Below are 16,907 nucleotides of genomic sequence, written 5' to 3'. Positions count from 1 at the left end.
GGGCAGTTAAGAGTCAACCACATTGCTGTGGATCTTGAGGCACATGTAGGCCAGATCAGGTAAGGATGGCAGATTTCCTTCCCTGATGGGGAGTAGTGAACCAGATGGGTTTTCATGACAAACAATGATAGTCATTGAATCATAGAATCATAGCATTTACAGTGCAGAAGGAGGCCATTTGGCCCATCAAGTCAGCACCAGCCCGTGCAAGGAACACCCAACTCCAGCCATGCCTTTCCCTTATCCCTGGAACACAGTAATGCTACCTAACCTTTTGGAAACTGAGGGGCAATTTTAGCATGGTCAATCCATCTGACCTGCATAATTTTTGAACTGTGGGAGGAAACCGGAGCACCCGGAGGATATCCACGCAGACACGGGGAGAAAGTACAAACTCCACACAGTCACCCAAGACCGGAATTGAAATGAAATTAAATGAAATGAAACGAATTGAACCCAGGTCCCTGGATCTGTGAAGCAGTAGTGCTAGCCACTGTGCCGCCCTTTAAACAATTAAGTTGAAACTTTTTTTAAAACTACCTTTAAATCTACTTATTTCTTCATTTTCATGCATTTGCTGTCAAGTATTTGCAACCAAATTTGTCTATATGCAGTTAGTCAGGTTAGAACTGCATCCTTTCACCAGTGACGATCCTGCAGCATCGCCACTGGTGGGAGGCTGAAATTACAGCCTGACGATTTTCCATCGGCATCGAAATCATAAATGCCAAAATGAGGGCTCAAAATATAACTTCAAAATCGGGCTGAATGATTACTGCCCAGCAGGAGGTGACTATTCCTCTAAGTCTAACGCTACCTCAGGAGAGGGAGATCTGCTGATTTGTAGCCTCTCTATCCTAAGCACCTGTCCACTATGTGTACACAGCACAGGGATGAAATTGGGAAGTTCCTTGGAGTGTAGCTAAACCATACAATGTATTTATACATTGAGCCATTGAATGAGCAAGAAAAATATATCCTACGGTACATTCTAATGGGGCAGGGGCAATATTTTCCTGCAGATTGTGATTGGTTTATCAGAAAATCAAGATTGCACAGCCAACAAATTTCTACTGAGCCGCTGCCTACTTAAAAGAGTATGGGGGTGGATCTACCTGTTTCTGTACCACGGCCTCTTGGAATACCGCAGTTAGGGGAAAATCAGTAGACATAAAAATTGTGCAATCTTCCAAGCCTGATATTCCTCCATTTACTGTGCCAAAAACAAGATTAATAATCCCTGGCTCATGAACAAGAAAATGCAAGTGAAGTAAGACAATGGTTTGGTTAATTATTTTGAGTAATATGATTTATCCCAGCAAGGGCGTGATTGCAGAGGTGATCGCCAGAATGCTGTCTGGATTGCAGCGTTTCAGCTATCGAGAGAGACTGGTGGGCTTGGGCTGTTTTCCTTCGAGGAGAGAAGACTGAGGGGGTCCTGCTCGAGGTGGACAATATCAGGAGGACAGAGATAGGGTAGAAAGGAAGGAACGTTTCCCCTTAGTAGAGGGATCAATAATCAGGGGGCATAGATTTAAGGTAATGGCCAGGAGATTTTGAGGGGCTTTGAGGACAAACCTTTTCACCCAGAGGGTGGTGGAAATCTGGAACCCTGAAAGGGTGGTAGAGGCAGGAACCCTCACCACACTGAAGAAGCATTTAGATGAGCACTTTGGACGCCATAGCACACAAGGATACGGACAAAGTGCTGTAAAATGGGATGAGAATAGATAAGTGCTTGATGGCCAGCACAAACATGATGGGTCGAAGGGCCTCTTTTTTGTGCTGTAATACTCTATGACTCTAATTGACGCAAGAGCACAAATTTGGCTCAGCGAATTGACTCAAAGCAAATTTCTCTTCCAGAACTATCAACCACCTCCTTTGCAATTACAAGGCATGCGGTGCAAGTACATGTATAAGATAATATCACTGACAGTAATTCCTCTTGACAAATTCAGGCCCCCTACTCTATAATTCGGCTGAGGTAGCCATTATTCACTGTGTGCTTGCGTTGTAGTCTAAATTTACTATCTCATAAATAATAAAGTGCATTAACAGCAGCAATATAAATAAAATGTAAGTTTCTGAATGTTTTGTTTCCAGTTGTTTGATGAAGCTGGGACATCAGAGAGCAGACAGGTAGCCTATTTTTTTGTAATGCAGACAAGGACACAGTCTCATCTTCAACGGTTGTGATGTAATTAAGATTGCCTTCCTGCTAAAGCAGCCAATTCCCCCCACTGCTTTGCTTGACTATCCATTATCACTGCAGGAAACACTTACAATTGGAAATTCTTCTCCATAATTACACAAAATATGAGTTAAACAAAACCATTTGCTTGAGGCTTTCAGGAAGTCCTTCCCCAGCCGTAACTCAAGATCCAACAACGCAAGCAATATTTTCAAGATAGGGAATGTCCCGCAACAGAAGAGCACGAGATGACGAATACCAACAGGAGGAGATTTGGGTGAGGTGATCGCCAACAGTCCAAGTGACAGCTCTTGAGGCACACGTCTTGGAGGCAGATAGATAGATAAAGGGGTTCGATAGGGTAGATACTAAGAAACAATTTCCTCTGGTAGGAAGAGTGTAGAACAAAGAGGCATAATCTTAAAATCAGGGCCAGGTCGTTTTCGGAGGGCAATGAGGAAGTATTTGCTCACACACAGAGATCATGGAGACCTGGAATACTCTTGCTCAAAAATCAGGATTGTGATGGACAGATTTTTCTTTGTTAACGGGTATCAAGGGATATGGAGCAAAGGCAGGTAAATGGAATTGAGGTGCAGAACAGTCATTATCTGATTGAAATGGGGGAATATGAAATGGTCGACTCCTGTCCCTGCTTCCGTGACAAGGCTGCAGGGCTCAGAAAGAAAATTCCATTTTATCGAGAACTAAGGACTGAAGATACTGCCTCGAATGATGAAATGCAGGGAGTGGGAGATGTAAAGAAGGTCATGGTCAGAGTACAGAGGGATGATAGGGCAGCACGGGCAGCACACAAGATGCAAGCATGACCATTCAATGCATTAGAATGCCCTGTTCTCAGACTCCTAAACTCAGAATGATGCCGCACTTCTAACATGGGACCATGTTCAGTGGGATAAGATTCCACCAGTAAACTGGGTCCTCACTTTCGAAACTCACTCCTATTCTATACATTAGGGTAAATTTGGAAACGAGTGATGACACCAGAATAATTCTCCCATGTATGTGGGCTGAGAAATTGGCTTTGCCAGCAGAAGAGAAGTGGAGACAAAAATCCATGCCTCACACCTGCTTTGCCCATAGCAGGCAAGAAATTAAACTAGCGTGAGCAGTAAAACAGCAATCTCCTGAGAAACAGCCATCAATGGTGCGAATTGGAATGCATGAGTTGGACTCAGCAGTTGAGAGTTGGATCTCCATGAAGCAGTCCAAATTCAGTCATACTTGGACACTTATTCAGTGACACTGGTGAGAGGAGAGAATTGGTAATGAGGCCAAGATTATTGGCTGCTGCTGGAATGGTTTAAAAGGACACAAAGTCTTACACCATGCTTCTCATTCTTCCTTTGATTGGCCCGTATCCAGAGAAACCCTTCATCATATTTTAAACTGTCCAAAAGAAACGATGGAGAATTCCAACAAAGTGGCTTTTCAGTGTGTCTGACATGGAGTGCATTTTGCCTCTCCAGAAACATGTTCTACTTCCTAAAAGCGCAAAGCAATTAAATACAGACTGAATCAATAGACAAGTCCTGACGATTCCAAGTGTGTATTGTTTTCTCGCTGAAATGAACTGGCAATAAAGTGCAGGGTTGGAAATTACAAAGCAATGGTAATGCTTGTGCGGCTGAGACCCTGTATATTGACACACAGGCTACTATAGCATTATGTTTTACTTTATTCGTTCATGGAAAAAAATCCTCATTTGCAGTGACAGGACTAACTTTCCAGGGCCCATCAAAAAGCTAGACTGGCATCCTGGAATATAGTTCAGGCATTATCAAAGTCGGGGGTGCGACTCGTGGGTGGTTCACGGGCGGATGTCGGGAGGGGCGCGGAGCCGTCCGTCTCGGCGCTCCCGCAACAACCGCAGCAGCCGGTTTTGAATAATGCCGGCTGCAAGCGGCCTTCAAAATGGACACGAACATATTAAAAAATGCAGCCGCACTGCGCCTGGGTGCCCACTCATCAGTGCGGAGCGGGCGCGCATGCGCAGTGCGGACGCATTTATTAAAATCTGGTCGCAGTCTTTTTGAAGGCCGTTCGCAGCCGGCATTGTCTGCAAAACGTTCGGGGAGAATGATGTGATTGGTTGCTGTTGGAACCAACAATTCTACGGACACGTGCTTGTAGGATTAGAATAGCGGTTTTAATATACTTACCACAGAGCCAGCCTGTTAGCCGTTGAACTTTCGGTGAACTGGCCGGCTGACCCTGTGGCACTGATCTTTATACAGCAGCTCCCGGGGGAGGAGTCCTGGGCGGAGCCAAGGGAGAAGTCCCGTACAACTCTCGAACATTCCCAGAGCTACTCCCCCTGGAGGTCAGGTAGTGCAACTGCACTTACAATATAGACACATGTATATACAGGTTACAATCCGGTGTGAATCACATTCACCACATTTGCTTTCTGAACTTTGATGCTGATGACGGGGAAGTCTCCTACTCCAAGAATGGTGACTGATCCATCGATGGTTTCACCGCAGCTGTAACTTCAACCAAGAGACGTCAACTTTTTTAATCATGCTTTTTAAACATTCTAAAACAAAGTGGCTGCAGGTCATATTTCAAAGCTTTATCAATTAATTGAGTTTTAAGTGTCTTTTATTTTTTTTACATTTTTAATTGTACTGTTTAGATGAAATGTGGTGAACCTCCAATTTCTAGAGTAATGAAAACATTTTCAGTTTCTGCATTTTTTCCCTGTTAAACGGTATCAAATAAACCCCCCACCCCACCCCGAACTTCTAAAAAAAATGCCGGCTGCTGCCGCTGTTGCCTGTGAATTTCCGCAATCGGAGACGCAGAAGATTATTTTTAAAATTCTGTGTAATCTTCCTGCCTGAAGGGAGGCTGAGAGCAGGTCACGCCCCCCGAACATTGACATCACGTGCTTTGGGTGCGATTGCGATTCCTCCATTTTGTAAGCAGCAAATAAGGTAAGAGAAAATGGTGGGCCACAAAGGTCGGCCGGCGTGGGTCGCGAAGATCGGCCGGCGTGGGTCACGAAGGTCGGCCGGCGTGGGTCGCGAAGATCAGCCGGGTTGGATCCCGAAGATTGGGCGGTTGGTAAAAATGAGTCCCCGGAAAAAAGTTTGAAAAACACTGCAGTAGATTGCTCAAATATCAGATTACCAAATCTACGCCAGGGGTTCAGCTGGATTTCTCACCCCATCCTCCAAGTATGCCGCCTTGAACCCAACCACAAAATGACTCCACCAATCCCATGATTCCAATGGGAATCTGTTGCTCTCATTAGACACAGTGAAGGAAGTAGGTTTATAATCTCGAGGATTAGAATACAAGATGGTAGACGTTATGTACAGCTATGCAAGACCCTTCATTTCTTCATTCTTTCATGGCATGTGGCTGCAGGTGGCAGGATCAGCATTTGTTGCTCATCCAGAATTGCTGTGGCTTTTCAGTTAGGAGTCAGCTATATTGCTGAGGGTCTGGAGTCACATGTAGGCCAGGCCAGGTAAGGATGGCAGATTTCCCTTCCCGAAATGAACCAGATGGGTTTTTTTAACAATTTGTGATAGTTGCCATGGGCGCGATTCTCCCAGACAGGGAGAAATCATAAGGCTGGCGTCAAATCCGGGCGGGTTTGACGCCAGCCTCCCCCTCCCCGACCGGGAACCGATTCTGGTCCCCAGTCGGGGCTAGCATGCCGCGGCCGTGAACTCCGGCATTGTGGGCTTAACGAATTTCGTTAAGCCCGCTTGCCAGAGTTTGCGCCGGCTGACGCGTCACATGACGTCAGCCGCGCATGCGCAGATTGGAAGACTCCAACCTGCGCATGCGCGGATGACGTCATCGTGCATTTGCGCGAAACCCGCGCATGCGCGGGCCAGGATGCCCCTCAGCCGCCCCGCGAAGTGATACAGCGGGGCGGCGGAAGGACAAAGAGTGCGCAGGAATCGGACCCGCTGCCCACGATCGGTGCCCACCAATTGCGGGCCCATGACACCCTTGGCACGGCCGTGGTACTGCCGTGCCAATCGGTGCCATGGTTTTCAAAATCGGGACTTTGCGGCCGTTTTTGCGAACGGCCAGACCAGGTGTGTTTGCCGTTCGTAAAAACAGCCGTAAAGGGCTTGGACTTCGGCCCATCGGCCAGCTGAGAATCGCTGCTCGCCGTAAAAAAACGGCGGCAGCGATTCGTGTCGGGAGTCGGGCGTGGGGGGGGGGGGGGGGGGGAGAATAGCGGGAGGGCGTCAGACTAGCGTGGCCGTAAAAATTTACTAACCCCGCTATTCTCCGCACCGTCGTGAGTGCGGAGAATTGCGCCCCATGTCTTTTTACTGAGCCTAGCTTTAATTCCAGATTTAATTAATTGAATTAAAATTTCACCAGCTGCTACAGTGGGATTTGAATGACTGTCCCTAGCACACGAGTCTCTGGATTATCAGTTCAGTGATATCACCATTATGCCAATATTTTACACCCCCCCCCCCCCCCCCCCCAACCACACCTGGAGTACAATGAGCAGTTCTGGGGACCATATAATGTCCTTGAAGGGGGTGGCGGCGTAGATGTACCCAGAAGCGAAGGGTTGAATTATGCAGAGAGATCACACAATTTTTATTCTCTGGAATTTGGCAGGTTATGGGGTTGATTTGATCAGGATTTTCAAGTAATTAGGAAAGCTAATGGAATGTTATCATTCACGGTGAGGGGAATTGAATACAGAAGGAGGGAGGTTATGCTTCAGTTGTGCAGGGCTGCAGTGAGGCCACATTTGGAGTGCTGTGTACAGTATTGGTCACCTTATTTCAGGAAGGATGTAAGCAGTTTAGAGAAAGTTTATCAGACTAATACCTGGAATGGGTGGGTAGTCTTATGAGGAAACATTAGACTTGTATCCGCTAGAGTTTAGAAGAGTAAGGGGCAACTTGATTGAAACATATAAGATCCTGAGGGGTCTTCTTGACCGGGTGGATGAAGAGAACCTTGTGGGAGAATCGAGGACTCGTGGTCACTGTTTAAAAATAAGGGGTAGCCTATATAGGACAAGATGAGGTGATATTATTTCACTCAGAGGGTGCTGAATCTTTGGAACTCTCTTTCCAGAAAGGTGGCAGAGGCAGTCTTCGAATAATTTTCAGACAGATGCTGTTAGATTCAGACAGTACCGTAGCATAGTGGTCAGCACAATGGCTTCACAGCGTCAGGGTCCCAGGTTCGATTCCCAGCTGGGTCATTGTCTGTGCGGAGTCTGCACGTTCTCCCTGTGTCTGCGTGGGTTTTGTCTGGGTGCTCCGGTTTCCTCCCACAGTCCAAAGATGTGCAAGATAGGTGAATTGGCTCCGCTAAATTCCCCTCAGTGTCCAAAAAAAAGGTAAGGTTGGGTTACGGGGATAGGGTGGAAGTGTGGGGATAGGGTGGAGGTGTGGGTTTAGATAGGATGCTCTTTCCAAGGGCCAGTGCAGACTCGTTGGGTCGAATGGCCTCCTTCTGCATTGTAAATTCTGTGATTCTGTAAGCATAGGGGGTGATAGGTTATCGGGAGTAGGTGGGATGCAGATTTGAGGTGGCTATCAGATCAGCCATGATCTTATTGAATGGCGGAACAGGCTCGAGGAGCTGACTCCTGCTCCTTGTCCATACATTCGTAAGATATTAACTAAAAGCTATTTCTGCTGCTTGGGGAGTGTAGAACTAGGCAGGTTGGTCTAAAAAAAATGAGCCAGGTCTTTCAAGTGTAAAGTTAGGAAACACTTCTGCACAGAATGTGTTGCAGTAGCTTGGAAGCCTTGGCCGGAATTCTCCAGCTCTCGGGATTCTCTGTCCCGCCGCCCGCTCACCCCCGCCCTCGGGTTTCCTCGAGACACGCTGGCTTCAATTAGAACTCCCATTGAGAACTGGTGGGACTAGGGAGTTCCGCTGCCAGCGAATGGCGCGCCACCAAGAAACACAAGGCTGGGGGACTGGAGAATCCAGACCCTGGTCCATAAATTGCAATCGATTCTAGGCCAAGTATTACTTTGAAATCTGGGATTGATAAATTTCTATTAAAGGAAATGGAACAAAAACGGGAATATGGAGTTCGGTGGCAGGTCAGCCATTATCTTAATGAATGGTGAAGCAGGCCTCCATTCAAAGGAAAGGGGATGGTTTAGCTCACTGGGCTAAATCGCTGGCTTTTAAAGCAGACCGAGCAGGCCAGCAGCACGGTTCGATTCCTGTACTAGCCTCCCCGGACAGGCGCCGGAATGTGGCGACTAAGGGCTTTTCACAGTAACTTCATTGAAGCCTACTCGTGACAATAAGCGATTTTTATTTTCATTTTCATTTCAAAAGACCATTGTAGGGTATTCGATATTACCCTCCCTTCTATAAAATGGTAGCCAGCGTTTTTGCTTCCAAGTTGCAATTGGAGAAACTGCCACAGGCATCTTGTTTGAAAGTTCGGCAAGTTGCAATACTTTATGTTAATCCTATAAAACGCGTTTCCATTAATTATTGTGTCAGGTGATAGTATCTACCTACCATAACAAATAAGATGTCCTGAGGTTAAGAGTGAAAGGAATCTAATATTTAAAGTGGTGGATTGAATCACATATGGATATTGCCACATGCATTTTTCAATGAATCAATGATGCTTGGATCTGTTTGGCAGGGTAGAAATCATTAAAATGCTAACACCTGGAGCCAAACTACTTATTAATGTATGAATTGAATTGTGGAATGCTAGAAATACACAGAAGGCGCTGTACCAGCTGTTATAAAGAAGGTCACCACTTTAAATGTAAGCGGCTTGTCAAAATCAGAAATCAGCTGAACACAGGTCTGACAGCATCTATAAAGAGAACAATTTGCAACTTTACATTGTCTGAAATGTAACAAAATGTCTCTATGGGAATAGAAAAAAAACCAGGAAGGCAGGCCCCACGTTGCGGCAGGAGAAGGGTGAGAGGGAGGTGACTGAAGGCCAAGTCTAAGCAATAGGGTTTTTTAACATGACTTTTGAAGTGGGGGGGGAGGGGGGGCACGAGAGTAAGATGACAAGGGGAGGGGTTTCGGAAGGTTGTTCCAGATGTTTGGGGGCTAAATGCTGGGAGGTGTTTCCACCAAAGATGTGACAGCAGACGTTGAGGTTGCAAAGCAGGTGCGGGTCACAAGTGCCTTGTTCAAGCTGGGTGTTTACTCAAGGAGATTTTAAGGCCATAAGACATAGGAGCAGAATTAGGCCAATCGGCCCATTGAGTCTGCTCCAGCCATTCAATTATGGCTGATATTTTTCTCATCCCCATTCTCCTGCCTTCTCCCTGCCTTCTCCCCATAACCCCTCATCCCCTGAATTCAAGGTGGAGCTTCACTCAGAGGGGATTTTAACTACAGAATCCCTACAGTGCCGAAGGAGGCCATGCAGCCCATCGAGTCTGCACCGACCCTCTGAAAGGGCACTCTACCCTGGGCCACTCTCCCATCCACCCCACCCTGTCCCATAACGTCGTAACCTAACCTACACATCGCTGGGCACTAAAGGGCAATTTAATATGGCCAATCCATGAGAGTCAGAGCTGGGCTATTAGGGTGAAGAGAGGTTTGAAGAAAACCTGGTGCCGGGATCAGGGCCTGAGGAGAGAGTGTCATCGATGCTGTCGGGAGCACTGGACGTTAGAGGGTGTCAATGGGCGGAAAAGATCTGTATTTGTAGATGATCAAACAAGAGAATCATGGTTCTGTTGAAAGTACAAAGGGTAGTGAAAGTTAACTGTCTTCCCCAAAAAGTGATGGATGTTGAGTCAATTTAGAATGCTAAAACTGCAATTTTTATTAGGTAGGAAGGAAAGACTGCCTTTCACATCTGCAAATGTCTCAAAGAATCTTACAGCCAATGAGGTTGTTTCAACTGCTGTACTGGAGGAAATACAGCAACCAATTTTCACACAGCAAACTCACAAATACTGAGCAGATAATCTGTTTTTGATGATATTGATTGGGAGCCGAGACACCAGGCACACTCCCCTGCCCTTCTTCAGAAAACGGTCACGTCATCATGTACACCCATGTGAGAGGACATAAAGCCTCCATTAGCATCCCGTCTGAAAGATGGCACCTCTGACACAGCAGCCCTTCCTCAGTACTGATTTTTGAAGAAGAGTCATAGTTGCTCGAAACATTTCTCTCTCTACAGATGCTGCCAGGCCTGCTAGGTATTTCCAGCACTTTCTGTTTTTATTTCAGATTTTGAGCAATATTTTATTGTTATTCCCCCCCTCCCCCCCCCGACCTTTACTCCTTGTGCCGTACTAGGCAAATGCCAGATCTCTGCATGTCCTAGATGAGTGCTAGGACAGGTAGAGACATATAGGAACCTTCTGTTCTACTATTACATGGCATCAGAACGCCACAGGATTGTGATTTTAAAACTTCACAATTTTGTCCTTTCCCTTTATTTTAGACAGCACCCTACTACATTTAGGGCAGCGCGGTAGCATTGTGGATAGCACAATGGCTTCACAGCTCCAGGGTCCCAGGTTCGATTCCGCCTATGGTCACTGTCTGTGCGGAGTCTGCACATCCTCCCCGTGTGTGCGTGAGTTTCCTCCGGGTGCTCCGGTTTCCTCCCACAGTCCAAAGATGTGCAGGTTAGGTGGATTGGCCATGATAAATTGCCCTTGGTGTCCAAAATTGCCCTTAGTGTTGGGTGGGGTTACTGGGTTATTGGGATAGGATGGAGGTGTTGACCTTGGGTAGGGTGCTCTTTCCAAGAGCTGGTGCAGACTTGATGGACCGAATGGCCTCCTTCTGCACTGTAAATTCTATGATCTTCATTTGTCATTGTCTTCTACTTCTCATGCAATAAGCTCCGGGATTCTTCACTTACACTTTTCAATCTCTCTACCTTTATTTTCCCCTTCACGACGCTCCTTCAAACCTGTTTTATTTTAACCACAGAATCTCTGCAGTGCAGAAAGATGCCATGCAGCCCATCGAGTCTACACCGACCCTCTGAAAGGGCACTCTACCCTGGGCCACTCCCCCATCCACCCCACCCTGTCCCGTAACGCCATAACCTAACCTGCACATCACTGGGCACTAAAGGGCAATTTAACATGACCAATTCACCTAACCTGCACATCTTTGAACTGTGGGAGGAAACCGGAGCACCCAGAGAAAATGTTAAACCTGATAGATGCATTTAGCAAGGGTATTAAGGGACCATAGAAACCCTACAGTGCAGAGAGAGACCATTTGGCCCATCGAGTCTGCACCGACGCTCCAAAAGAGCACCCCTAACATAGGCCCACTCCCCACCCTATCTCAGTAACCCCACCTAATCGTTTGACCATAAGGGGCAATTTAGCAGATCCAATCCACCTAATCTGCACATCTTTGAACTGTGAGAGGAAAATGGAACATCTGGAAGAAGCCCACGCAGGCAAGTGGAGAATGTGCAAACTCCACACAGTCACCCAAGGCCAGAATCGAACCCGGATCCCTGGCGATGTGAGGCAGCAGTGCTAACCACTGTGCCACCATGGAACCAACGTAGGTGAGGTTCAAGGGCAGAACGAGCTATCCTAACTGAATGGCGGGAGAGGCTTGAGGAGCAAAAGGCGTAATCATGGTCCCATCAACGTTTCTATAAAAAGGGCACTGGGGTTTAGGGAGAGAAGTTCAGAAATACAGAGGGAGATATCTTAAAATTACAGCTGGGCCATTCAAGAGTAAAATCAGGAAACATTTCTTCGCTAACGGGTAATAAAAATCTGGAACTCTCTCCGCCAAAAGATTGTGGTTGCTGAACCATTAGAAACTCAGAGTTTTCTTCACTGATATTATCAAGGGTATTCCTGTACCAGTCTCCCCGAACAGGCGCCGGAATGTGGCGACTAGGGGCTATTCACAGTAACTTAATTGAAGCCTACTCATGACAGTAAGCGATTTTCATTTCATTTTTCAAAAGGTAAAGCAGAGCTGGGTAATGGGGGAATGAGATAAAGAGCAGTCATGATCTAATTGAATGACAGCACAGATTTGAGGGGTTGAATGGCCTTCTCCTGTGCTTTTTCCTTCTTGACATGCTGTAACTCGGCAGTACGGTAGCATTGTGGATAGCACAATCGCTTCACAGTTCCAGGGTCCCAGGTTCGATTCCGGCTTGGGTCACTGTCTGTGCGGAGTCTGCACATCCTCCCCGTGTGTGCGTGGGTTTCCTCCGGGTGCTCCGGTTTCCTCCCACAGTCCAATGATGTGCAGGTTAGGTGGATTGGCCATGATAAATTGCCCTTAGTGTTGGGTGGGGTTACTGGGTTATGGGGATGGGGTGGAGGTGTTGACCTTGGATAGGGTGCTCTTTCCAAGAGCCGGTGCAGACTCGATGGGCCAAAAGGCCTCCTTCTGCACTGTAAAATCTATGAAATCTATGAAACTCTGGACCTCCATTCTACTGCTCTGACCGCATGTAGTATAGCCATAAGTAGAGCAAATCAGCATGTCACTACAGACAAAACCGTCTATTACAAAACCGTGAACAATGTAGAAACCTACAGAGTCCATTTGTTATTTTCAAACTGCCATTTGTCAGACTGAATGCAATATTTAAAATGTAATAATATTACTCCTTTAAAAACAAACGATACTTAGCTTATGCTACTGTCTGTCCCCTAAGCTTCAGTAATGGTTTTCCCTATCTGCTGACCCCAGGCTAACCTTTTATAGGAACGATTTAAAAAACAATGGTTATGTGTTACCAGATTACAGCGAGAGAAGTGAAACTGTTTTTCTAGGCGTTGAAAGGGTTAAGGGGTAACCTGACGGAGATCTTCAAAAATGTGGAAGCTCTCACAGAGGAGATTGTAGCAGATGAATTCTACTGGTCAGAATAATGGTACGTGGACGGTACGATATCACAAAAGAATAAAGGGATGTTGGAATGAGGGATCTACACAGGGGGTGGTTCAAATCTGTCTCTGTCCCTGCCTCCACCCACCTGCTGCTACACTCCTCAGCCGGGTCTTTCTAACCTCTTGGCTTGTTTGGTCGCACCTCTGGATGGTCCCCAACATTCCACCCTTTGAGATAATCGATAACTCCACTGCCCATGCCTTAACTCACCGCAGGTCTTGTCCCCCTATCGCCCCGATGCTCACAGATCTAACTCCCAGTCAAGCAACATGTTGGTTTTTAAATTCTCATCCTTGTTTTCAAATCCCCTTGTTGCCCTTCCCCTCCCTATCTCCGTGATCTCCTCCAGCCTCACAGCCTGAAAACTCTCTGCTCTTGCAAATGATGATCGCTCCATTGGTGGCAGTGCTCTGAGCTGCCAAGGCCCTAGGTTCGGGGCTCCTTCCCTGGACCTGTCGACCTCTCTACCACACCACTCCCATCCTCCTTAAAACCTGCCTCCTTGATCAAGGCTGTGCCTTTCTGTCAGTTGCCTGGCATGCCTGTTTGAAATGAAAATCGCTTATTGTCACGAGTAGGGTTCAAATGAAGTTACTGTGAAAAGCCCCTAGTCGCCACATTCCGGTGCCTGTTCGGGGAGGCTGTTAGGGGAATCGAACCTTGCTGCTGGCCTGTTTGGTCTGCTTTCAAAGCCAGCGATTTAGCCCTGTGCTAAACAGCCCCTATCAGCTTTGATATTTGCTCATGTCCAAAAGCCATGTTGGGGCGTATCTCCCTGGTTCCCTCATTGATTAACAGCAGCTTAAGGTGCATTTCTGAGTTGCATCGATGGCTGGCTGGACAAGTCGTGCCTGCCGCTTGCCACATTTCATTCTTGCACCAAATGGGAAACACACACACACACACACACATGGTCAAAGCCCTTCTGCATCTTGCAAATTAATACGCCCCAACCTCCTCTTCACATCCCAATGCCAGGCTGTATTCGGGGATCACTTTTAGATTTCACTCCTCCCTGCAGCTCTCTGCATTTCTCCCCGCAGCCACATCCACACTGTTGTCACCACCCTTCCCCTGCCCCGCAAACTGTTTCAACAGGTCAGCTGCAGCTCAGAGCAGCACTTGGGGGCGGATCCCAACCAAGTTAACTCGCAACGTTGAAGCCAAAACACAAAAAAAATCAAAGTCGCCCCACCGAATCCAACATCATTAACACCGTAAAGCCACAACGTGTAATCTCCTGCTTGGTCCCCCCCCCCCCCCCCCCCAGCAGAGCTGGCTGGGTTGATGGCCCAGAGCTGATGAATGCTGAGCTCCCTGAAGCAGGTTGGATCGGGGTCTGAACTGATCACTCACATCAGTCACCAAAGGCGTACCTCGCGGAATGAAACACAGCGTGAGAGAGAAACACTTCCAACTAATTAGGGGAGTAAATGGGACAGCGGCGAATGAGATGATTAGTAACCCGAGGGGCACCGTAAATAAACCGTCTTCTGCAGAAAATCACACCCGACTAAATTGTGCACCTACGTTGCAAACGGTGAACTACAATTTATATGCAGACTTTTAATCATTTTATGTGCAAATGTAATACGTATTTCCCACACAGATCTGATGCAACATTTGTCACTGAGAAGGGTAGATAGGTACATGGCATTGCCACAGTGCACAGCAAGGAGATAAATGTGGACGGGAGTAACAGTGTACCATATTGCAAGTCTGTACAATGTAGAGATGGCAAGCGTATAGGATGCTGGCTGCCCGTCTATAAGCGCAAACGCAGTGTTTAGAAGGTGGCTGTATAGGATGTTGTCTATAAGCACAGATAATGTGGATGATAAATTGAAAAGGATGCTACCTTTTTCCAACCACCCACACAGCATATAGATGGTCAGTGGATAGGATACTGGCTGCCCTTTCTCAGCACATACACGGTATTTAGAAGGTAATTGTATAGGATGCTGATAGTTTATAAGCATTCAGTATGCAGTCAACTTGTTGGATGCTGATTGTCGATACGCACTCTGTATAGATGGTTAAATTGTAGGACGGTGGCTGCTTATAGAATGCACACGGTATATAGATGGTCAATAAATAGGATACTGACATAGTATATAAATGGTAAATATTTAGGATGTTAGCCGCTTCTAAACACGCAGACAGTAAGTCTATAGGATCTTGGCTGTCTATAAGCATACACAGTATATAGGTGGCCATTGCATGGGATGCTGCCTGTCAATAAGTACATACACAGTATACAGACGGTGAATGCATAGGACGCTTCTGATCTATATGCACATATACAATATACAGACGTTGAATGTATAGGTGATGGCTGTCTATAAGCGCACACACAATATACAGATACTGAATGAATAGGATTCTTGCTGTCTATATGCACATATATAATATTGAATTGTGTAGGATAATGGCTGCTATAAGCACACGTTATACAAATGGTGAATGAATAGGATTCTTGCTGTCTATATGCACATATATATTGAATTGTGTAGGATAGTGGCTACTATAAGCACACACATTGTACAAATGGTGAATGAATAGGATTCTTGCTGTCCATATGCACATATATAATATTGAATTGTGTAGGATAGTAGCCGTCTATAAGCACACAGTGTAGAAATGGTGAACGAATAGGATTCTTGCAGTCTATGTGCACATATATATTGAATTGTGTAGGATAGTGGCAGTCTATAAGCACACACATTGTAGAAATGGTGAATGAATAGGATTCTTGCAGTCTATATGCACATATATAACCTTAAATTGTGTAGGATAGTGGCTGCTATAAACACACGCAGTATATTGATTGTATATGTATATAGGATGCTGGCTGTCTATAGGATGAAGTGCAGTGATTGCAGATGAGTGTGAAAGCTGCTACTTAACCAGGCCTTGACTCGGATTTTCACCTCCCCCTCCTGGGGTTCGGGCATGGGCTTCTTGGCCACCCTCAGTTTGTTTAACCCCCCGAATGCGGAGAGGATGACGGCTCGGATCTCCTTGGCGTCGCCCAGCGCACTGCCGCGCTCCCTGGGCACATCCTTCTCGATCATGTGCTCCGTCTCCTCGCTTTTATCCACCCCTTCGTTCGCCATGGGGAAAGCGCTGGGCTGGGGGATGCTGACCCGGAATGTCTCACTCCCTCTGCCTGTGTCTCCCTCCTGCAGACAGCGCCGGTCCACACTGCCCACTTGAGCTGCAAATGAAGCGAAGCGACAGCGCTGGCGCAGACAGTCAGACAGATCGTATTGTAGCGAGTATAACCCGCGGCGGGATGTGCTCACCTCTGTTCAAAGTTATTGTGGATGAGGGGGTTTAGTGGTGTTGGGAGGAGGGGGGTGCATCTTCCAGGCTCCCTGTCACAAAATGTTTTTAAAACCCTGACAAATATGCAAATCTGAAATGATGCTTTATAATAATATAATCTTTATTGTCACAAGTAAGCTTACATTAACACTGCAATGAAGTTACTGTGAAAAGCCCCCAGTCGCTACACTCCGGCGCCTGTTCGGGTACACAGAGGGAGAATTCAGAACGTCCAATTCACCTAACAAGCTCGTCTTTCGGGACTTGTGGGAGGAAACCGGAGCACCCGGAGGAAACCTACGCAGACACGGGGAGAACGTGCAGAATCCACACAGACAGCAACCCAAGCCGGGAATCGAACCTGGGACCCTGGAGCTGTGAAGCAACAGCACTACCCACTGTGCTACTGTGCTGCCCCATACTTGAGACAGGCGTTGACTTTTGAAAGCCCAACTTTGCCAATTCAGAGAGGAGGTTGGTCCTGCTGGGCCAATCACGGCAGCCT

The 16,907-nt window shown here is 46.8% G+C and overlaps 1 protein-coding gene across 1 annotated transcript in view; it reads right to left on the bottom strand.

Moving 5' to 3' along the window:
* Window positions 1-16,310, bottom strand: part of LOC119971095 (synaptic vesicle membrane protein VAT-1 homolog-like) — a 168,312-nt gene extending 152,002 nt beyond the window's left edge. Inside the window, exon 1 of the mRNA XM_038806247.1 lies at window positions 15,983-16,310. Coding sequence (XP_038662175.1) covers window positions 15,983-16,191 — 209 coding nt within the window. The 5' untranslated portion in view covers window positions 16,192-16,310. The remainder of the gene's footprint in view (window positions 1-15,982) is intronic.
* Between the last annotated feature and the right edge of the window lie 597 nt (window positions 16,311-16,907).

This window comes from Scyliorhinus canicula, chromosome 9 (genome assembly GCF_902713615.1).
Source record: "Scyliorhinus canicula chromosome 9, sScyCan1.1, whole genome shotgun sequence".
Lineage (NCBI taxonomy): Eukaryota > Metazoa > Chordata > Chondrichthyes > Carcharhiniformes > Scyliorhinidae > Scyliorhinus > Scyliorhinus canicula.
This window is presented reverse-complemented; position numbering and strand designations above follow the sequence as displayed.